A 21,988-nucleotide genomic window follows, 5' to 3' on the forward strand; every position below is an offset into this window, starting at 1 on the left:
TCTAGTTCAGTAGAATAAGGAATACAATCCCTTCAGCTCCCCTACAGCCCCTCCCCCCCCATCCAGTGCAATCCTCTCAGCTTCCCCAGGGCCCCCTACAGCCCCCATGGTCCCTACACCCGCCCAGTTCCCCTCCAATGCCCCCTGACCTCCCCCAAACTCCCACCTCATAGGTTGACCAGATGTCCTGATTTTATAGGGACAGTCCCAATATTTGGGGCTTTTTCTTATATAGGCTTCTTCTATTACCTTCCACACCCTGTCCCAATTTTTCACACTTGCTGTCTGGTCACCCTACTCCTCAGCTCCTGCAGCCCCCAGCAATTCGTGGACCTACAGATGCTCCCCCAGCTAACGCGCCCCACTGCTGTGTTGCTGTTTGCATTGCCGAACCCCCCAGCTCTGGACCCTGTGATGCTCACCTTCAGCCAGCGCCCTGCTGCAGCCCAGCCCACCCCACCCCAGCATCCCCACCTCTGCCCTGCAGGGCCGTAAACTCTCAATGCCCCCAGCAAGATCAGCGTTGATACACGCCCAGCCTAAATCTGCCCAGGCCCGTGCTTGGCAGGCACAGCGGGCTGCTGACCCACCTGCCCCCATGGTAGCATTGTTGTGTCTGGCCAAGGACTAGTTGCCATGTGCTGGCCTGATCCTGCCCCACTGCCTTTATTTACTGCACCACCTCGAAGAATAGGAGGACAGGGCCCCGGGCATGCAGGTGATCCATGCAGCCAGCATGCGGTGAGCAGCAGGTGGCAGTGTCCCATATGATCCAATCACCTTTCCTTAGTGAGAGAATGGCCTCTCTCTGAAGGAGGAACCCGGCAGAGGGGTTTGGCCATCTGTCACCCCTGAAATCCTGCTTAGCCTCACAACCCCCCTGCGGGGAGCGGGGAAAATCGTCTTTTCAGCTGGATAGAGACCAAGGCACAGAGAGGTGAGTGAGGTGCCCAAACCCCCAGAGGGAGGGGGTACTGAGCTGGGAGAGAGCACAAGAGCTCCTACCTCTCCGGCGTCAAGCTGAGGATACGCAATGGGGCAGTGGAGTAAGGAAGGAGAAGGCCAGGAACAGAAGAGCAGGGGGGCTGCATGGCAGGAGCAGGGTGCCTCACTAGAGGGGAGCAGACTGCTGAGTACTTTTTATACCACCCTTTCCTTCCCCCCCTTGAGCAGCTAAATGAATTGCCTGAATTGCTGGTTCTCGCTGCAGGCTTGTAGCCAGCACCATGGCAGACGGAGACACCGGGTGCAGGTTCTAGGAGAGAAGAACAGAGCTCCCAGGGCAGGTTTCTCCTCGTGTGCTCGGTCTCACTCCAGGAGGGGAAACTCGCTGCCCCCCACCCTGCAAGGGGCAGAGGCAGCACCAGTGCTGGGCTCTGCCTTTGGTGGGCTGTTTTCTGGGATTATACAAATAGGGAAAAGAAATCCAGACATCAAAGAAAACACCTTTATTTCTCATTGATTGGCAGAGGGACTAGGGAGAGGGGGTCTGCCCCAAGGGAATGTGACCCCCAGGCAGGGCACCCCAAGCTCTCCCCCCTACAGCTTGGAGAGGACATGGGGGGAGGGTCTCATTGCTGGCCTCCCATAGAGGCTGGCACCCTGGAGGGGTGCTGCTCCCCCCGGCAATGGGGTGCTGCTCCTCTTGTTCTCGCTGGCCGGATGCTGGGGTGGCAGTAGAACCGTTACCATTACTAAAGTCAGTAATGGTAACGGTTTCATTGACGCCCCATGGGCTCAGCTTCTTGGTAGGTGCCTTCGCCAGCTCTGAAAGTGGCTTCTTGCCCATGCGGCAGTAGAATCTTCCCTCTCCCACCCCCCATGGCTTAGCAGGGCAGTGCCTCCCAGCCTGGCGGGAGGAATGGTTGTTAACCCTTTCTTTCCCATTGGCTGCCTCCCCACTTGCAGCCTGTTCATGCAGGTGTTCCAGAGCAGCAGCGAAGGTAGCGCTTGTTTCCCTCCCACACTGGAAACCCAGGGAAAAGGAGCACCCTGAATGCAGGAAGAGGCTGAAGGGGTGAGGCTGCCACAGGCAGGGCCAGGCCTTCATGGGAGGCTTTAGCCCCCCCACAGTGCTTAGCCCTCCACCCTTCTGTGGGAGGGGGAGGAACTTGTGCTGTGCTAGAAGCGCTTTGGGCCACTGCTCCCAGCTGGCCAGGCGTTCTCCCGTACGCTGGACCAGTAGAGCTCCTGGCTGAGGGGTGAAGCTCAGGATAGTACATCATCTATACTGTAGTGTCTCATAGCAAACTTACAGTATACGATGATATCCTGCCCAGAGTCCCCATGGCGGGTGGACACTCTTGCTGCCTGCGCTGGAAAAGGGAACCTAGAAAAACACCAGGAGATTAGCGTTATGAGCGAGACCAGATAGCTGCTGAGACAGGACAGCACGAAGCCAGGCTGGCCGGCCTGCCTGAGAGCAGCCACTACTCCCCTCCTCTCACCAGCTTCTTGGCTGCCCTAGGACTTCCTAAAGCCACAGAGTACACTATAAAGCCAGGGTAGGCCTGGACTCTGGGCCTCCCAGCTCCTGGGCAGGCAGTTTGGTGCCAGAGCCCCGCATGATGTCTTATGGGGGTGCGGAATAGTCTCCAGAGAAGAAATGCCTGTATCTTGTCCTTGCTTGTCCTGCCCTCCTGGCATCCAAGGGAGGCGTGTGGGGCATTACCCTCCAGTTACCATCCCCAGCCAGCACCAGCCTCCTGCCAAAGGGCTTCCCAGAGCAGCGTGAGCACTGGACGTGGCAGTGCCCCTCAGACACGCAGAGCAGGGAGTGCTCCTGGAGAAGGGAGCCCCATAACACAGGCCTTTCCGCACGCAATGCCCCAGCCTCCAAACAGAGCTTCCACACCCACAGCGCAGCGATGGGCACAGAGCCAGCTGCCTGGCCCCCCACAAGTCAGGGGTACACAGAGCTGGGCTTTGGTCTTTTGCATCCCTGGGGACATTCCCCCCTCCCATGGCGAGGGGCCCCTCTCTGTTCCCTAGTGCAGAGATTGTCAGGTGCCTGCTGGCTGCTGAGAGGGAGCTGGGACTTAAGGGAGCAAACCACGAAAGTCCAGCCTGTGATAAAGCAGCACCAGGGGCCCACTGATGCAGCTGCCCCACTGATGCAGCTCTGGGGAAGTCTAAGGGGGCACTGCCAGAGCCCCTTTCCCTTAGCCTGACTGCCATCACCAGGAGAACCAGCTTCCCTCTGGAATCTCCAGGGACCAGCCCTGGCAGAACCTGCCCCAGGAAGACTGAACAAGCACGTGGCAGTTACCACCCAGGCCAGGGGATAGTAGCATGTAGCAGAGTCCAAGCCCTCTTCCAATGTGACCCACCCGCTCACGGGAGTCTCCAGTGGGGTGGGACGGGATGCAGCCAACTCACCCTGATGGGCCAGAGCAGAGCAGGTTCACCCCTGGGGACTACGGACATGTCATTAAAGGGAAGAATCAAAAGAATCAAAGAGAGCAAGGCCCCTGCTGGTGAGCCTCAGGAAGGCAGAGCAGGCTCGGGGCACTTACCTGGCTCGGGCCGGCGGGAGTGGGCTCCTTCTTTCCACTCCAGAGCCAGCACCTCCCGCTGAGTCACTTATAATACCTACTCTGGCCTCATTTGCATATCAAGTATCTGCTCATATTGGGTCCTTCCCCCTTTTAACCCTTTCCTTCGGGGCTTTGGTGCAGCTGCAACCAAGAGTCTGCCCAGGAAACGACAGAGCTGTGGGGACAGCGACTGAGGCTGCTTCCTGGGCTCCTGTCTGCTTGGTGTGGAGCTAGCCCCCTGCACGTGGGCACAACCCCCACACCAACCACCTGGCCCAGCAGCACTGCCCCCGCCTTGCTCCCCTGGGTCAGAGAAGCACTGGCAGGGCCTGGATGCAGGGGCAAGTTCTTCCCATTGGTAAATGGCCTGTGAAGCTGCACCAGAACTTGGGGTGTCATTACACACATTCCCCAGGACTGCTGTCAAAAGGAGCCCAGCCCAAGTGCCCAGGGGCCTGGCCCCTGCTCCATGGCTAGCACACGCATTCGCACACTGCGAGAGTGGGGGGACTTGGGCACCAGCGGGAAGGGCCCTGGAAACCGAGCAGCCGGAGCAGTTCTTCCCCCCCCCCCCACTAACGTATCCTGGAGAGAGGAGCGCTAGGGCCAGAGGTGCTCATGCCCCAGGGGCCACTCTCTGCCCAGCCTGCCAAGAACAGGCCCCAGTTCCAATTTGGGCTGGTTATAGCCATGGTGTTTGGGCCAGGGCACCTGTCTGCTAGGAGCTGGGCTAAGACCCACTAAACTCATTCCATGTGTGGGCCACCAAACAACCAGCCCAGGGCTGCAAAGCTGGGCCCTGACCATGGCTCTGACCAGGAACCAGAGACCCCTGCTGGCCCAGAGCTTGGCGGTTGTCAACTTCCAAATGGTCTTGCTTTTTTCCAAAAGGAAACCCCATTAACTAGCAGGATACGTGCAGCACAAACCAAAGCACCCCCTACCCCCAGCCTGACACAATCCCTGCCCCCGACTGTAGGCATCCCAGACCCATCCAGGGACAACCCTGACGTGGGTGGCTCCCGTCCCCGCAGGTCTAGGCACTGGCACCTGTGACAGCACTACACGCGCAGTGCCTCCCTGGGAGCCCTGCCCCTGCCCCCAGCCAGGCATGGCTCATTTCCCTGGTGTGCCCTGAAATTGCCTGTGGAAGCTGCAGGCTCAGTAGCCCTGAGAACCAAGCTTGGGCGAGTCGACCGGAGCCCCTGGGGTTGCTCTGGTCCCCCCTGCCATTGGGCCATTGCAAATGCCTCTTAGGAGAGCCACTGAGGCAGGGGGCCAAGCTAGGCACAGCCAACGGGGGGTATAGAGGCTGTTCTTGGTGCCGAGCAACACACTGCTATTTCAGAGGGACTCAGCACCGGTATAGCTGGTGGCATCTAGGTTGGGGAGAGACAGACGTGGGTGTCCATGTGTCCACATGCCCAGCCACAGAGCAGGGCTCAGCCTTGGGGGTGGGAGGGTGGCTGGCGGGATGCCTGGTCACCTCAACCCAGCTGAGTGCAGGCTCCTCCACTGGAACCCTGGGGTAGAATATCTGGGGGGCACACATCTGGGGGGTCATTGTGTGCGTGGCCTGCGTGCCTGTTTGCTGGCCGGTTCTTTGGCCTGGCAGAGGGGTGGGGCTCAGGGTTCCTGGAAGCTGCTCGCCTGCGGGGCCTGCGATAAGGGGCTGGATGGGACGCTCTGCGGAGGAGTTGCTGATAGGCAAGAGCCAGCTGCTTATCAGGGGCCCTGCCCTGGCACCTGGGAGCCTGTGCCTTCCCAGCAGCCCTGCCAGCACCTCAGCACTGCCCAGGTTGCAGTAGGACCCCAGGCTGGAGCTGCTCTGATCCTGGCAGGGAACAGGGGTGGGGCTCCTGTGCTCCCAGGAGCAGGGATAGACAGGAGGTGTCCCACAGCGCCGGCCTGGGGGAACCAGCTGGTAGCACCCAGAAGACTTTCAACTTGTGCTGGCTTACGGGACAGGAGCCCCCTGGCAGGTCCGGCCACACTGGGTCAGCCCAATAGCCCAGCGATCTGTCTTCTAACAGTGACCGGTGCCAGATGTATCAGAGGGAATGAACAGAACAGGGCAATTCATTGAGGGCTCCATCCCGTCTCCAGTCCCAGCTTCTGGCCGTCAGATTTAGGGACAGCCAGCGCCTGAGTTGTGTCCCTGCCCAGCCTGGCTAATAGCCACTGATGGACCATCCTCCATGAATGTAGGGAATTCTTTGTGTAATCCAATTTTACTTGTGGCCTTCACAACATCCCCTGGCACTGAGTTCCACAGACTGACTGTGCATTGTGTGAAGAAGTACTTCCTTGTGTTTGTTTTAAACCTGCTGCCTATTCATTTCATTGCATGACCCCTGGTTTGTGTGTTAGGGGAGGGGTAAATAACACTTCCCCATTCACTTTCTGCACACCAGTCATGATTTTATAGACCTCTGTCGTATCCCCCCCCAGTCGTCTCTTTTCCAAGCTGAACTGTCCCAGTCTTTTTAATCTCTCCTCAGATAGAAGCTGTTCCATACCCCCAATATTATTTGTTGCCCTTCTTTGTACTTTTTCCAATTCCAATACATCTTTTTTGAAAGGGGGTGACCAGACCTGCCCCCAGTATTCAGGAGGTGGGCGTACTATGGAGTTATATAGCAGCATTATGATATTGTCTTATTATGTATTCCTTTCCTAATTATTCCCAACACGCTGTTTGCTTTTCTGACTGCCGCTGCACATTGAGTGGATGTTTTCAGAGAACTATCCACAGTGACTCTGAGATCTCTTTCTTGAGTGGTAACAGCTAATGTGGACCCCATTAGTTGGTATGTAGAGTTAGGATGATGGTTTCCAACATGCATCACTTTGCATTTATCAACATTGAATTTCATCAGCTGCTTTTTTGCCCAGTCACCCTTTTGAGAGATCCATTTGTAGCTCTTTGCAGGCTGCTTTGTAACTATCTTGAGTAGTTTTGTACCATCTGCAACTTTTGCTCTCTCACTGTTTACCCCTTTTTCCAGATCATTTAGAACTATGTTGAACAGTATTGGTCCTAGTACAGACCCTGTTATTTACCTCTCGCCACTGTGAAAACTGACCATTTATTCCTACCCCTTTGTTTCCTATCTTTTAACCAGTTACTAATCCACAAGAGGACATTCCCTCTCAGCCCATGACTGCTCACTTTGTTTAAGAGATGTTAGAGTGGGACCTTGTCAAAGGCTTTCTGAAAGTCCAAGTACATTGTGTCCACTGGATCCCCCTTGGCCACAGGGCTGTTGCCCCCCATCAAAGAATTCTAATAGATTGGTGAGGCGTGATTTCGCTTTTCAAAAGGTGTGTTGACTCTTCTGCAACAAATCATGTTCAGCTCAGGCGCTGATAATTTTGTTCTTTACTCTAGTTTCAACCAACCAATTTGCCTGGTACTGAAGTTAGGCAATCCTGGCAATTACAGGCAGGTAAGCCTCTGGAGACTTGTTTTAAACTTCAGCATCATGTTTGCTTTCACCAGTCATCTGGTGCAGAGGCGGATTTAAACTATATATTACATACCAGAGTTAGTAGTTCTGCAATTTCATATCTGAGTTGCTCCAGAATTTTTGGGTGATACCATCGGGTCTTGGTGACATCTTACTGTTTAATCAATTTGTTCCAAACCCTCCTCTACTGACACCTCAATCTGGGACAGCTCCTCCGATCTGTCACCTAAAAAGGAATCACGTGGGAAATTGCCCTCACATTCGCTGTGGTGAAGATGGACACAAATAATTCATTTTGCTTCTCTGCAATGGCCTTGTCTTCCTTTAGCACCTCAATCATCCAGTAGCCCCACTGATTGTTTGGCAGGATTCTTGCTTCTGACATACTTTATTTGGCATTCAGCAGTTCTATGCTGAGTTGATTAGACAAACATGGGGGGTGGGGTGGGATGCAGGGTTCATTACAGCTTCAAAGTTACACAGAAACCATTTTTAAAAATATACAATGACATTTTATTGCATGTACTGTCCATTGCATTATACAGTTTTGGATTGGCTTAAACCACTTCCTGTGCTGCATGCGCTGTTTATGGTTCCATTTCCTCTTTTCCTCATCATTACATTTGTAAAACTTGAATATAAACTAAAGAACAAAAAAACTAAACAGTTTCCTGGGTGTTCTCCCCCATGGGAGATGGCTGAGACAGTTTGTTTTTTTAGCCTAAATATTTACTTATTTAGCACAAACATTTTGTTTTAATCTGATGATTTACTGACCTCCCCAATACTATCTGCAAAGAAATGAGCCCCCCACCCCTCCCTGTGTTAATTCCTCAGGTCAGACCCATAGTCCAGATAGCCCAGGAGCCTGTCTTCTAACAGTGGCTGGCACCAGATGTCTCAGAGGGAAAGAACAGAACAGGGCAATTATCGAGTGACCCGTCCCATCATCCAGTCCCAGGTTCTGACAGTCGGATTTAGGGACACACAGAGCATGGGGTTGTGGCACTGACCATCTTGGCCAATAGCCATTGATGGACCATCCTCCAGGAACTGATCTAATTCCTTTTGGACCTGTTATAGTTTTAGCTTTCACAACATCCCCTGGCAACAAGTTCCACAGGCTGACTATGCGTTGTGTGAAAAAAACACTCCCGCTTGTTTGCATTAAACCGGCTGCCTATTAATTCCACTAGGCCCGGCACTGCAGTGCCAGAGCTAGGACAAGGTGGGGGAGACGCTGCCAGCGGTGATGCAGCCAGAGGGGCTCGGGGCCAGTACCCCAGGACCTGGCCTGCACACACGCCCTGCTCCCTGGATGTGCCTAGATAAGGGATCCTCCAGCTCTCAGCCTCTGCTCGGACTGCGGAAAGTTTTAACTGTCCCCACCCTGCACTATCTGCAGCTTCACAGGCATCAGACAGACACACACCGTTCAGCTGTTTGTCTGTACAGGGTCCCTCGTTCAGGGAGCTGCCAGACACACGGATCTTTGCTCAACAGATGGCTCGGCTTCCAAGCAGCAGCCAAGTTTTGTCCTTACCTCCTAAGCCTCATAGAGGTTTTGTAAGAAGACTGATATCCCCACACGCAGCTCTGCCAGTGCCCCTCGCTCCCAGCCTACAGCCCCCACTATCCCAGCCCGGGCCTTTCCTCTCACTCCCAAACCTCTCAACCCTGACCCCAGGCCTGCCTCCAGGAAGGATGACCCGGCCTGCCCTGCTCTTGGGTTTCTCCTGCACAGGCATTACTACCAGGCTAGCAGGATTGGGATGCCCTAGCCAAGCCAAGCGTCCATGGTGAGCTGCAGGGGCAGGCAGGGCCAGCCAGGACCCACTGCTTGAGGGGCAGAGCAGTAGCTACAATGGGCAGGGATGGAAAACCAGAAACACACTTACCGGTTTTAGATTTGATTGCCACCTGCTGCTCCTTTAGCCGGGAACTGTGGGGCCCAGGGCCTGCAGATGCCACAGCTTGAGCAGGAAGTGTAAGCGAACAACAAGCGTGGCTGCCCCAGTCCCACGTACAGCGACAGGGACTTGCTTTAAACCCGGTTTCTAGAGGGGCTGCGCTTGTGTTCCCAGGAAGGGCTAATGTGACTGAGGCTTGGGGCAGACGCATGGTAGGTGGCTGGGACACTGCAGCTGGACGCCTGTTTGCCCGGCCAAGAGACCCACAGATTGCATGGAATTGGTCAGCATGGAACAGCACGTGCTGTGGCCAGGCTGTGCTGATGCAGAGAGCAGCGTGGGCCGGACCCAGTTTCCATGTGCTGCAGGCTAGGCACTGAGAGCCCAGAACAGCCACGTTCCCTAGGAGAGGCCAGAGCGTGCCAGCCTGCCCAGCTGCAGGGCCGACGTCCCTGCTGTTACTGCCCTCTGGCAGCTGCAGGCACTGGCCCCTCCCCAGACACTGCCCCATTTCAGCCTCGGGCTGGTTTCCTCGCTGCCTGGGGCAGGGACTAACTACCCTTTGGGCAGCAGCAGCCCTGGCTAAGGGTAGGCAGCACCGCCAGCCTGGAGTAGCTGGAGCTGGGATGCTACCCTGGACTCAGACTCCGCTGCCTGACTCACCTAGGGAAGATGAGCTTGTTGGCAGGAGCCTGGTAAATCCACTTGGACACGGAGGGCAGTATGGCTGAGTGGTCAGCGCAGGGATCAGGCCCAAGGGAGGCAGGATTCTCTTCATCTCTGCCATGGACTCTCTGCAATGCTGGCCAAGGTGGTCACCTTGGAGGTGAAATGCGAGTGGGGGCCCCTTTGGTGCAGTGACGCACCATCCACAGTGGCTTCCTCCTGCCATCTACCAGCAGCTGGTACGAGACTGGGATCCCAGCTTGGCACAGGCAGCGCTACCCTACAGGAAACACAGGCGAGCTTGGCAAGAAGCCTGTGGTTGCCCACCTGGGCCTGATAAGAGAGAGACAGGGAGAGTCCCGGCCCAGCTGCAGAGTTGTGGGTCCCAGAGCAGACTTGGGCTGAGGGCAGTTCTCAGGGCAAGGCTGGCCCTTTGAATGCTGCCTGCCAGGTCAGCCCCTGCAACCTGCCTGTGTCCGCCTGCTCCTCCAGCAGCGGCTGTGGGGCTCAGTGGGTGGCACAGGACAAGCAGACCCTGCCCTCCACCTGCTGGGGGCACTGAGGGGAAGTCGAACCTGCCCTGTGACAGAGAAGGAAGGAGTCAGAGCAGAACACGACTGACAGCCAGTGCAGCATGGTCACGCTGCCTCTTTATTATACAGTATGTAACATGTCAGCAGAACGATGGCATGCACAGCTGTGCCGCACAGTCATGCACAATTTACATGCAGATATGAACAGCCTTTACAGAACAGTCAGCGCCAGGCCTCCCACTGCAATAAGCTAGTTCCAGATATACAGAGTAGTGTGTCTGGGGCCTATGTGCAAGCCAGCAGATAAAACCATCCCTTCCCCTCCTGTTGTCCAGCCAGCTCCTCCTCCCCGCTGGACGCAGAGCTAGTGTCAGCCCTGAGAGAAGCCCCAGGAGGCCAGAGATTCCTTCGCTCCGCATGTTTCCCCACCGAAATCCTGCCAGACCCAGTTTTAGCTCTACATTACACTCCCGTCACATCCTGGAACTCCCCGCTCAGCTCCCAAAGAGGGAGGCGCCCTCCCAGCTGCGGGGAGGTGGGGAGCAGCCTGCCAGAGCGCACACAGCTCGGACAGGTTTTCACCAGCCGCCCCACGGCCAGAGCAGTGTTGAGGAAGGAAATGGGTGGTGGGAAACCAGGGCACATTCGCCATCAAAGCACCAGGTTTGCTCTGCAGGGAGGGCCTTCCACAGGACGCACAAGACAGCCGGAGCAGGAGGAGGAAGAAATGTAACAGGGTGCAGGGAGCAGCAGACTTTCTCCTCTGCAGACCTGGGGAGTCTGACTTTGGCAAGGAAAGAAACTGGTGCCCATGTGCCAGGGGCTGTCACAAAACCAGGCACTGTACCTCAGCGTAGGATTCACACTGCAGGCCCTAGGAGCAGAACAGCCGGGGGCTGTGGGTGAGGACTGCGGGCAGGGGGAGAACGGGCACCTGCCCTGTGGGCCTTAGGTCTTGGGCCCCCCAGTTCACCACCAACGGCAGCTTTATTGTTATGCTGATGGGCTTGGCACCTTTGCCTGCTGGCCACGGTGCCCGTGTCCTTGCTAACCCGGTAAAGTGAGAGACTGGACGTCAGAGCATTTTCAAGGCCTACTGTCAGGCACAGCTTCCCTCTTGGTCTAACTAACTAACTAACACACACACACACACACTCTCTCTCTCTCTCCCCCCAGGCCCTCCGGGCCTGTGAAGCTTCCTTGTGATGGTCCCTATAACCGACCAGCGAGTGAACGCTCACTGCAGCCACAAACACTTGGTGCTCAGTCCAGCACACCGTCCCGTACAGGCTCTGGCCTCAGCCCTGCCCCTGAGGGATTTCACACAGCACTCAATACGCACTGGGCACTACTGCACCCCCTTGAGCGCGGAAAGCAGTCTGTAAAACAACCGAGACAAGCCCAAGGCAGGTCAAACAGCACCGGGAACCCTAGCGTGTGGCCCTCCTGCTGGGGGATCGACCCACACACCCCTATGCCCACCCTGAGCTGGACAAACCGCCAGGGGAAGAGGAGAGGGCACCGCAACAGATACAAAGAGGAAAGCCTTGGCTACCACTGGCAGGAGAAGGTACTTTGGCAGCAGCAGAGTGCCCGCTGGCACAGCATGGCACCTACAGCAGCGGGATCAGTCACACCGAGGGACAGGAAAGGTTGCTACACAGCCTCATTTCACATTGCTACACAGCCCAGGATGACAACAGCTATGGACGCGGGTGGCACCTCACACTGGGGGGAGTGGCAGGGAGAGCGCGGGAGATGGAGCTAGGACTCTGGGCCACGTGTTCATCAAAATTAAACAACAATCAGGTGGCGTTTGGATTACAGCCCCGGGACCCCCCACCTGGGCGAGGGATTACACCACACCCAGATCCCTCCTTGGCATTTGAACAACTGCCCTGTCAGGGTCAGGGGGACACCGGCACCCTGGCTACTCCCCAGCCTCACCATGCACAGCTCCAGCCAGATCAAGCACTCCGCAACCCAACGCCTCTGCAGGCTGCACCTCAGCGGCCCAGCCGAAGGAAGCCAAGAGGCTACACTGCCCGGGCGGGGCCTTGCTGGCTGAGCGCTAGCAGGGCTGGTAACGCTGCCGAGAGAAGCCGTCGGGAGGCTGTGTACAAAAGGGAGCCAACAGAGCCATGACTCCCGTGGCCCTTCCATAACAGTAGCTGGCTTCCCCAGGAGCAGTTTCTTCTCCCAGTGTCAGGGCCGGGTCTGCAACGCACCTGGGACAGGAGGCTGGCTTCATGCTGCTGACTGACAGACTCAATCTGGTGGGGCTGCAAGCAGTTTCCTCACTGGCGCGGGCAGCTGCTGGACGCACCCCAGAGAGCCTGTCTCCAGAGCACCTGTACTAGCCACGCCACTGTGCGCCGCAGACAACAGCCAGGAGAGCAAGGGGCGCTCCCAGGGCAGTGCTCATCCCGAACTTGGCCCCAAGGCTCTGGCAGGCCCTGAGCGGAGATCTGCCGAGAGAACGTCACTGTAGCCCCCTCAGCAGCTACGTTCTGAGACTGAATCAAGCAGTAGAGGAACCGCGGCCCCCGGGCTGCAGCATGGCATGGCCACAGGCTGGGCAGATCTCGGCAGGCTGGCAGGACTCCTGCATTGCCTAAGTCGTCGTCGGAGGGCGGGCTCCTCTCTCAACCCCCAGCCTAGACTGGGCCCTTCAGAATCAGCGTGGTCCTGGGACTTGGCTCAGTGCAGTCTTGCTAGACTCTGCGTGCCCTGGGGGTAGTGTACAGGGGAGGCCAGCCAGCGGGTGACCAAAAAAGCAGTTGTGAGTGCAAGGATGTGGGACTTGCTAGATCACATTTGTAACTCGGGCAGACAAGAGGACGTCCTGCTCAGGATTCTCTTCCAGCAGCTCCACGCACTGGGAGCGCTGCAGAAACAGGCTTCTGCCCTAAGGAAGAAGTTTGCAAGCCCCTCCATCTACACTCCTCACTGCCCCACTGGATGCTCCCTGAGCCCCCGGGCTTCCAGCTCACCCCTCTCGGCCTCTCTGCCCCTGAGCTCCAAACAGAGGACAAAGAACTTCAAGGCACCAAGATTGCAAGACCAGACAAGCTGCCAATTATAACCGAGGATTCAAATCGACACTCCAGACTAATACAACACACAATTAAACTTACAAAATAAATTCCCCTTAAGAAAAGAAGACCAATTTAACATGCATCATTCTGGTCCTACAAAATAAGGCACCAGAGCTTAAAAATGAACTTCCAATTGTCTTTGATATAAAAGGATTTCCCAAGTGTTAAAGGCAGTTGATGTAAGAGTGCATAACAGGGGTTGTCTTCACTAGCTTTGGACTGGCCAGCCTCATGCCTGGGCTCCCGTGGCTTTCTGGATCAGGGGGATCTGCAGGATGGGGAGAGAGAAGCTGTTAGGAGCGTTGCAGTGGGACACAGAAGGCGAGGGAGCCAGCACCAGGCTCTCGGGCTGAGACTCTGCAGGGAGAGGGGAAGATATCAAGGACGTGTTTGAGTTCTGAGACGTGGAGGGTGCACTGAAAGCCCCCTCCCTGTCCCCCCAGCACATCATGGGAAGGGATCTCCCTCCTTCCCTTCCAGGAACTGCAGCCATGACTTGGCCAGGAGCGTAGGGCCACCATGGTGACCTCCCATCAAGGATGGTCAGAGCTTCCTCAGTCCGACAACATGCAAAGGGCATGGGGAGGGGTAGGATCAAAGGGGTTTCTAACCAGTGCTGCAGATATGGAACAAACCACAAAGAGAGCTAAGGGCAGGTTCCCTGAAGTGGGAAGAGGCCTCAGCTCCCCATGTGCCGGCCCCGCTGGTCCCAGCTCACCTTGGACAGATCGACGCCAGTGAGGGCATGCACAGACGCAGGGATCTCAGCCAGCAGACGGCTCAGCTCGGACGTCACCTTGTTATTGTCCCCGCTGAGAATAACAATCTCGTCCACTTTAGCCAGCGGAGCGGCCACCTTGGCAGCGATCTGTGGAGGCGCAGGGGAAGGAGACCAGAATGAACCAGGGACCTTCATCTCCAGCAGGAGGCCAGGAGGGGGCTGCTTGCAGACTTGCTGGCCAGACTTCGAAAAGGTTCAGGCACAAAAGGGCACCTGCGAGCATGTCCCCCTCGGTGCCTGACTGGCAGGAAGGCTCTGAGCACCCGATCTGGCCCAGGACTTAGCCACCAGGCGCCGGCACAGTGCTGTGTGCGATTCACAGGCGCAGCACAGCCAATGCGCCATTAACCTTTCACTGCCCTTTCCCACGGCCCCACCCTGCAGAGCGACTGGCTCAGCGACCGGCACCGAGTGGCAAAAAGCCGCCGGAAGCCTCGAGCCTCTCACCTGGGGCAGAGCATCCAGCACCAGAGCCATCTTGGCCGCGTCGCCGTACTGCTGGTAAGCCTCTGCCTTCAGCTTCATTTTCTCTGCCTCTGCTTTCCCGATGGCTTCGATGACGGAGGCCTCTGCCTCGCCAATCTTGCGGATCTTCTCTGCTTCGGCCTGCGCAATGAGAACCTGCTTCACCCTGGAAAGGAAACAGCCCCTGCTTGGAAAGAGCCCAGAGCCCTGCTGCTTAGCAACGCGCTGCTGTGGACAGCGCCCTGGGCCGGGCTCAGCGTGTTGGGACCCCCACGGCTCCCGATGCAGGGCTCAGCTCAGCTCGGCCGTGCGACTCCGGCTCTTAGCATGCTGCCAGCCGAGTCTGGGCACCTGTACCCGCTCGGCCACTCACTTCTCGCCCTCGGCGATCTGCTGCATGCGGTGCGCCTCGGCCTCTGCCGGACGCTTGATGGTGGCGGTCAGCTCCTTGTCCATCCGGATGATCTCTTTCTCCTCAACGTCAATCTGCTTCCTGCGCTGCACCACCTCGATCTCGATCTCCTCCTGGCGGATCTTCTGCTGCTCCCGGGCACCCTGCAGCTCGTAGGCCAGCTGGGCCTCGGCAGTCTGTACACAGAGAGGGACAGAGCACGGCCTGGACTCCAATTCTTAGCCTACAAAGCTGTTCGCTCTGTCTGCCCAAGCCTAGCTGAGACCGCAGAGGCACGAGGAAGGGGAACCCCTCCTCAGACGCTGGCTATCGTGCTCTAGACAAATCCAGAGCTCAAGCGACTGCCCCAGCAGCAGTGATTAATGGATGGCTGGAGCACAGTGCTCCCTGTTCTCCAATGTCCCGATTCCAGGCTTGCTCCGAACCTCCCTCCCTCACCCAGTTAGCAAGCTCTAGAGGTGACAGTTTCCCCTTGCAGCAGCTGCTGCCCTCACTTTCCCCAAGTGTGGGGAAGGACTGCAGCTCCCTGGGCTATTTTAGGAGTTTGCCATGTCTGCATCTGTAGTGGAAGCAGGAGCTCTGAACCTGGCTCTGAGGAGAGCAGCAGCATTGTTCTTCCCTCACCATTGCAACTGAGACCACAAAGTCACTTTGGGATTTCCAGCCATAAAGGCTCTTCGTGCCCACCCTTAACACCGACTGAACACAAAAGCCTGGCCGCTGACCCAGTAACACACTGACACTGCTGGCCGTCACCAGCAATGGAAACAGAAGGACCTTGGCGGAGAGGAGACCGTATGGCCTGGGAATGTCTCAAGAGTGGCCTTGGCCTGAGAGGGCTATAGTGCCCGAGCACAAGAGCCTGCAGAGAAGCAGTAACTGCTCTCTTGGGAAATCAAACAGACGCTCCCTCCCTCTCGGACGGGAATCTGACGGGAGCTGGAGTCGCAGCGAGGTAGCGACATGGCAGGGCTTGGAGGAGCCCGCGATCTGTCCACTCTGCTCTCCACCAGTCCCAGCTAGCCCCCGATACGGGAGGGGAGGAACGTGCTGTGAGGAGTGCTCAAAACTGTGCTGGGCCAGCAACTGCCCAGCTCTGCCCACACTTTCTCCACAGCAGACTGTCCCCATGTGCCAGCCCCTCGTCCCCCCACTCCAGGAGCTAGTGGTGGACTCTGAAGCACCTGGACACATCAGGGCCAGCTCCTCATCATGCTCCAGTTGGACCCACTTGGGAAACCTCATGCTAAGGCAGCACTTGTCTAACTGGGAAACTGACCCCACCTCTTCTTGCACCTTGTGCCTAACGAACCAGCCAGTTCAGGTGCTCTTAGCATTTCTCTTCCTCCCTTCTGAGGCAGTACACACAGCCCTAAGCATCCAACACATCTGCAGAACTGCCAGGCCTGGGGAACCTAGTTTCTTACTCAAAGGATTTGCCAGTACTGCAACTAACCTGGAATGTAGAGTCTACAAATCTGGTTGACAAGCGACTTCTTCAGCATATTTCAGTATAAAAAGGAGAGAAGACGACTAACCACAGACCCCGGAGAAGGGCAGCCGGGAAGAACCCCTGCTACTGATCTCCAGGTCAGAAATCCAGCCGGGGGAAGCAGACTCTCTCACCTTAATGTTAATCTCCTGGCTGAAGGCGGCTTTCTGCATCTCAAAGGCCCGTTTGGAATCGGCCGTTTTAGTGTCTGACATGAACTTGATGTCCAGCATTTCCCTCTTGCACTCCGACTCCTGCAGGAAGGGATCACACCACACACTCAGTTAGGCGCACGAGGACATCAGCAGCCTTGGTAAGCAGCTGAGGGACGACACTCGCTTTGGGGGAGTGCTGCTGAACGTACCCGAATGCCAGCGTCTCGCTCAGCCTCTGCCACGCCAATGTCGGCATCTCTCTGAACAACGGCTGTCTGAGTCTTCCCCAGAGAGCTCAGATATTCCACCTTATCGTACACATCCTAGACAGAGGGAGAGACTTCAAAATCATCCACCACAAGTCATTCCATCACGGAGCCCACCCCTCCTTCCCAGAGTGCCTAGTGCTCCCGATAACACAGCAGCCGCTTCGCTCCAGGATATGCAAACCTGCCTTGCCAGCCTGCCTGAGAACTAGAGAGATGCCAAAGGGGGAAGGTTACCACACAGAGGAGGATAGAGAAGCTCTCTGTGCAACCCCCTTGTGACTCCTTAGTGGTGCAGTTGGCAGCACACGACGTTTACAGCCGGCCCTGACGGGGCGCTGAATTCCAGCTCTTTGCATACAGAGAACTGTATGTATGGTCCGTATTTTATACCAGCCTGTAGCTGCTGTTATGGAAACTCCAGCAGGGCACAGGCAGACTGTAAATCCCACAGAGACCTTTCCAAATCAGTCAGCCTCAAAGAAGTCAGGACCGATAGGTTACTGCCCCATTAGCATTGCAGGGCTTGGAGGAGCCCGCCATCTGTCCAGTGAGTTCCCCTCGTCCAGCTGTGGGGTTCCCTTTGCCTGGCTGTACCTTGATGGTAAAGCTCAGGATCTCGATGCCCATGCGGCCCACATCTGGAGCTGCCACCTCCCGCACTAGCTTGGCAAACTGATCCCGGTCCTGATAGATCTGCTCCACTGTCAGGGTGCCTGGAAAAGGAAAAAGCCAAAGCGCTATTGCACGGACAATGGGAAAAGCACAACAGGTGGGCGGTAAGCTCGGGAGGTACCCGGGAACAACAGGCCCCATTTATCTCCCGGCTGTTCAAGAGCTGGGAGAAGCGGGGTCAGGGTTGGACGTGAGGGCACAACCGTTTGCCCAGGCTTTGCCAGGCCTGCCTACATCTCAATTTCACACCTTCACACGAGGAGGAAGATGCCAGACACTCCGACTACGAAGAGCAGTTGTACTAGCTTGTTTCTCGAGTACCCAGAGGGCAGCAGCCACTGAGAGCTGTACAGACAGAGGGGAAACGCCATTCAAGGCACTGGCTACTGTGACATCAGTGGCAGCGCTGGTTGCACCACACCTAGGATGGATCGCAGATGCCCCTCCAGCGTTTGAAGGACCACGTTCTTAATGTCTTGGACGTTCTTCCCCAAGAACTGCTCACAGGCCACAGCCAGAAGCTCTCTCTCTGTCATTATTTTCACCTGGAGGCAGGAGAAAAAAAAACACAGTGAGATAAAGGTCAGTCTAGAGGAAGACAGGCACCTCCACCAACAGCAGTAGCAGCAGCACTGCCACCAGACTGTCCAAGCTACAAGCACTCCAAGGGACCTGGCTACTTCATGAACACCAACAGCAAGACTGCAGGAGACACAACTGAATGAGCACTGGCAGTTGCTGCTGCAGAGTGAGCAGTGATGGAGAGCAGAGACGCAGACCTCTCCAAACCCATGACTACAGTTGACCTCTGCAGGTGGATCACTGCAGTTACCTCCATGTCAGTGCCAGCGATAGTAGGTGACTCCACTGGCCAATACCAGAAGCGGGTCCAGTGCGCACACCGACCGTACCCAAATCAAACTGAACAGGTAACAAATATTGCAGAGGTGACCCGACCAAGGCCACAATTACCATGCAGATACCCAAACACATGGGGGAGGGGTATACCCAAGGAGCAATGTACAATCCCATTTCATTACCTTCCTGCTTCTCGCTCTTCCTTTGCTAGAGCTAGCCCGTCCACAAACAGGAATGCCAGAGAACGAGAACAACCCGGACTTGTCCTAGGAGCACTTGGAAATCAAAGTTCCACGTAACGTTCCTAACGAGAAACAGCAGCCGGGGCGGGCGTCAGACACGGAGCCTGCTGGGCTCTGCCCTGCCCACGGCAGGAAGTTTGCCAGCCACGTCTGCAAGTGGCTCAGGTGGTGACCTCAGCCTGTCATGGCAGGCCAGGCTCCCAGTCGTCTCACCAAAGGGAACAGTCACACCCAGAGGCCCCTGTGAGAAGCGGGTCTGACCCAGGACGCCCCAATTATCGTGACAAGGTCATTGGTCAGGTCAGTAGCTCTCTGCAAAGCTGGGAACGGTTCTCTCTCCAGTAACACACGGCTCAACTTTCAACTCCCAACAGCCTGTCCATTAAGATCATCAAAGATTCACGTTCCTGCCGGGCTCAAAGATGGTTCTCTTGGTATGGGACATGTTCCTTTAAGATAAACCTCGTTTAAATCCAAACCCTGTGGAGTACGTTAGCCAGTGGAGACCCTGGGCACACGCTGCAGCTGCTGCCACTCGGTGCTAACAGCCTGTGGCCGGGGAGTTCTAGTCATCTACTATGTGGCTGCTTTTTGTTAACACAGAGCTGCAGCCCATGGAAAATACAGATCCCAACATGCAATGCTCCATCTTAATCTGAGAGCCCACTGCTGGGACCTGAAGTTTCCATGGGTTGTGTGCCCCAGGGATCTCCTGAGGCCAGCTAGCAAAGGGCACGGGGGTACCCAGCGGTATAGGGATCCTGGGGGGGGCGGGGGAGGTTCACTGAAAGAATGTCAGGTGTGGTCTCTACTGAAAGCCTGTGTCAAATGCTCACACAAATCACTGAGATGGAGGAAGGAAAAAAGACTGAGGAGTTATGTGATATTCTAAGAATGACCTTCTCTAGGCCTGCTAGTTAAAGGCAGTGTGCCTGGAAACAGGCTTCTCCAGACCCGAGGGGGAGCCATCTCTCCCAGGGGACCACTGTGTGTCTTACATCAGAGGGCTATTCGCACACTGAGTCAAATGGTTAATGAAGAGCTTGCGGAGATTTTAGAAGGAAAACAACAGGAAGAGGTAAATGCAGGGGGGGAGGAGACACTGTTTTCAGGTGAAGATCAAAGGTATCTGGGGGGTGCAGAGAGACATTCTGCCATCCTTCAGGCAGTGAAGACAAGTTGCCAGTGACTTTGATTTTATGAAGTGTGTGTGTGTGTGGGGGGGGGGGGGGTAATCTCGGCCATCCTGACTGAAAACGCTGGGAAAAGGACGTGGAGCAAGCGGTCCTGTAGGAGACAGGGGAATGCCTTGTGAGTTACCTTTACACACTAGCAAGCCGGTTATGATTCTGCTGTATATGTAACCATTTGTTTCCAGTGTAATTACTTTCTATCATTTGAATCTCTGCCCTTCCATAATAAATGTGCTGTGTTCACTATGTGCTACGTGTCAAGGGGAGCGGTGATCCCGGGCGCACACTAGTAAGTGGTGTGTACTGTTCCTTTGGGAGTAGGGACTCAGTGTTCAGTGGATCAGGGGCTGGGCGCTCCCCCTCTGGGCACTCCGGGGACGGTGGGTGCCTACTGCTAACCTGCACCGAGAGCGAGGCCTGGCTGGTGGAGTCAGGGAGCTGATCCACAACCACACAGACAAGGTGCCTTGCAGCCCCGGGACGCATCACAGGCTGCCACTCACAGGGGACAGCTTGTGCCATCTGCACCTTCTCATGCTACTTCGAGGTGACTCTAGAGCAGCTGGCAAGTTGCTCGGGGCTCCTTGAATCGGCATCTTGTGGTGGAGGGCCTCATTCCTTGACGAGAAACAAAACCCCGCTGGGCCATGTCTCTCAGCAGCGCTGCCACATTCACAGCACTGCGAAGAGGATGGACTCAGCTACCGCTGGCTGAGATTCTGACTCAGAGTCCTCAAACTTTTTCAGACGCTGCATGAAGCGCTTCCGGGGTGTGGCTGCAGTTCTCGGAGGGGTTTCCCTAGATGTCTCACCCTACCACCTAGGGGAGCAATATTCAGTGCTTCAGCACGCTGCCCAGGCGTGGAGACGGAGACAGGCCCAGTGCTGGGAGAGGAAATGACCCTCACATCTAATCGATGATCTGGAAAAGGGGGTAACAGCAATCGGAGGTTTAGTGGCACCCGGAGCCTGGGTTGTCTCTCTGACCATTTTGGCTAACAGCCATTGATGGACCTGGCCTCTAGGACTTTATCTAATTCTTTTTTTGAACCCAGTTATACTTTTGGCCTTCACAACATCCCCTGGCAACAAGTTCCACAGGGTGACTGTGTGAAGAAATACTTCCTTGTGTTTGTTTTACACCCACCACCTATTAATTTCATTGGGTGAACCTGGGTTCGTCTGTTACATGAAGGGGTAAAACAACAATTCCTAATTTACTTTCTCCACATCATTAATGACTGTGCAGACTCCATCATCCTCCCCCTGGTTATCTCTTTTCTAAATTGAAGAGTCCAAGTCTTTTGAATCTCCTCATACAGAAGCTGTTCCGTCCCCCTAATCATTTCTGTTGCTCTTCTCAGTACCTTTTCCAATTCTAACACATCCTTTTTGAGATGGAGTGATCAGACCTGCACGCAGTATTCCAACTGTGAGATTGCCTGCATTTCCAAGAGAGCAATTTGTGGTTTTTACACCAGAGGGGGTTGCAAGGGCCATTTATGGGGCCACACGATGACGCAGAAGCCTTGCACAAGTCAGCTGTCTTAGCATATTCAGCCTGGGGGTTCAGACAAGGACTCTTTCAAATACCACAAACAATTGGAGAGACTCAGCAGCAGAATGCACAGCACGAATCAAAGATTAACTTCCACTGTGTGTCTTCCACGAGCTCCCCTTTCATAACAGAGAGCCCTTTCAGTGCAGTCGAGTCAGCTAAGCCAAGCCCCTGGATCTGGACAGCGATTGGGCACTGCTCTTAGCTCTGGGTCTCAAGTGTAGACACCATAGCTGACCCCCCTCTTGGGTAGCGGGACCCTGCAGTCCAGCTGCCTTGACCCTGGAACCAGTGCCTCAGCCCCCAGCTGCTTAGACCTGATTGTGGGAGCTCTGGTTTCAGGGATGACGTGGCAGTAAAGCAAGGAACACCAGCTTAACCAAAGAATCTCTAACCACTAACAGTTTATTCTTAAAAAGCACGAGGGTTACAGATGGCTCCCGAACACAGCCCCCCAGTACAATCTCACCACTCCTGTGAGTCCTGGCTTTGGTGTTAGCATCCTTAGGCCACGCACCTCTTCCTGCCAGCTTGGCCTTGTCTTTTGACTGCAACGGTCACAAGGCCTCTGAGCTCACAGAACCCCCTCCTTAACTAAAGTCTCTCCTCGTGACTGGTCAAGTGGAGAAACTGCAGCTGTCCCAGCCGCCCGTTGAGGTTGCTGTGTAGTGAGTCTTC

The 21,988-nt window shown here is 55.7% G+C and overlaps 1 protein-coding gene and 1 long non-coding RNA gene across 7 annotated transcripts in view; both read right to left on the minus strand.

Moving 5' to 3' along the window:
• Nucleotides 1-1,433: 1,433 nt before the first annotated feature.
• On the minus strand, nucleotides 1,434-3,549 carry LOC117867307. Its single transcript, XR_004643359.1, has 2 exons — nucleotides 3,516-3,549; nucleotides 1,434-2,329 (listed from the first exon to the last, which is right to left on the minus strand). It is a non-coding gene; the product is annotated as an uncharacterized LOC117867307 (long non-coding RNA).
• Nucleotides 3,550-11,378: 7,829 nt separating this feature from the next.
• Nucleotides 11,379-21,988, minus strand: part of FLOT2 (flotillin 2) — a 29,864-nt gene continuing 19,254 nt past the window's right edge. For all 6 annotated transcript variants that reach the window (XM_034752279.1, XM_034752280.1, XM_034752282.1 and 3 more), the window contains 8 exons: nucleotides 17,881-18,004; nucleotides 17,382-17,500; nucleotides 16,728-16,841; nucleotides 16,498-16,617; nucleotides 14,833-15,047; nucleotides 14,442-14,625; nucleotides 13,932-14,081; nucleotides 11,379-13,481 (listed from right to left, as the gene is read on the minus strand). In XM_034752279.1, the coding sequence (XP_034608170.1) occupies nucleotides 13,443-13,481; nucleotides 13,932-14,081; nucleotides 14,442-14,625; nucleotides 14,833-15,047; nucleotides 16,498-16,617; nucleotides 16,728-16,841; nucleotides 17,382-17,500; nucleotides 17,881-18,004 (1,065 nt within the window). In that variant the 3' untranslated portion in view covers nucleotides 11,379-13,442. The remainder of the gene's footprint in view (nucleotides 13,482-13,931; nucleotides 14,082-14,441; nucleotides 14,626-14,832; nucleotides 15,048-16,497; nucleotides 16,618-16,727; nucleotides 16,842-17,381; nucleotides 17,501-17,880; nucleotides 18,005-21,988) is intronic.

This window comes from Trachemys scripta, chromosome 18 (genome assembly GCF_013100865.1).
Source record: "Trachemys scripta elegans isolate TJP31775 chromosome 18, CAS_Tse_1.0, whole genome shotgun sequence".
Lineage (NCBI taxonomy): Eukaryota > Metazoa > Chordata > Testudines > Emydidae > Trachemys > Trachemys scripta.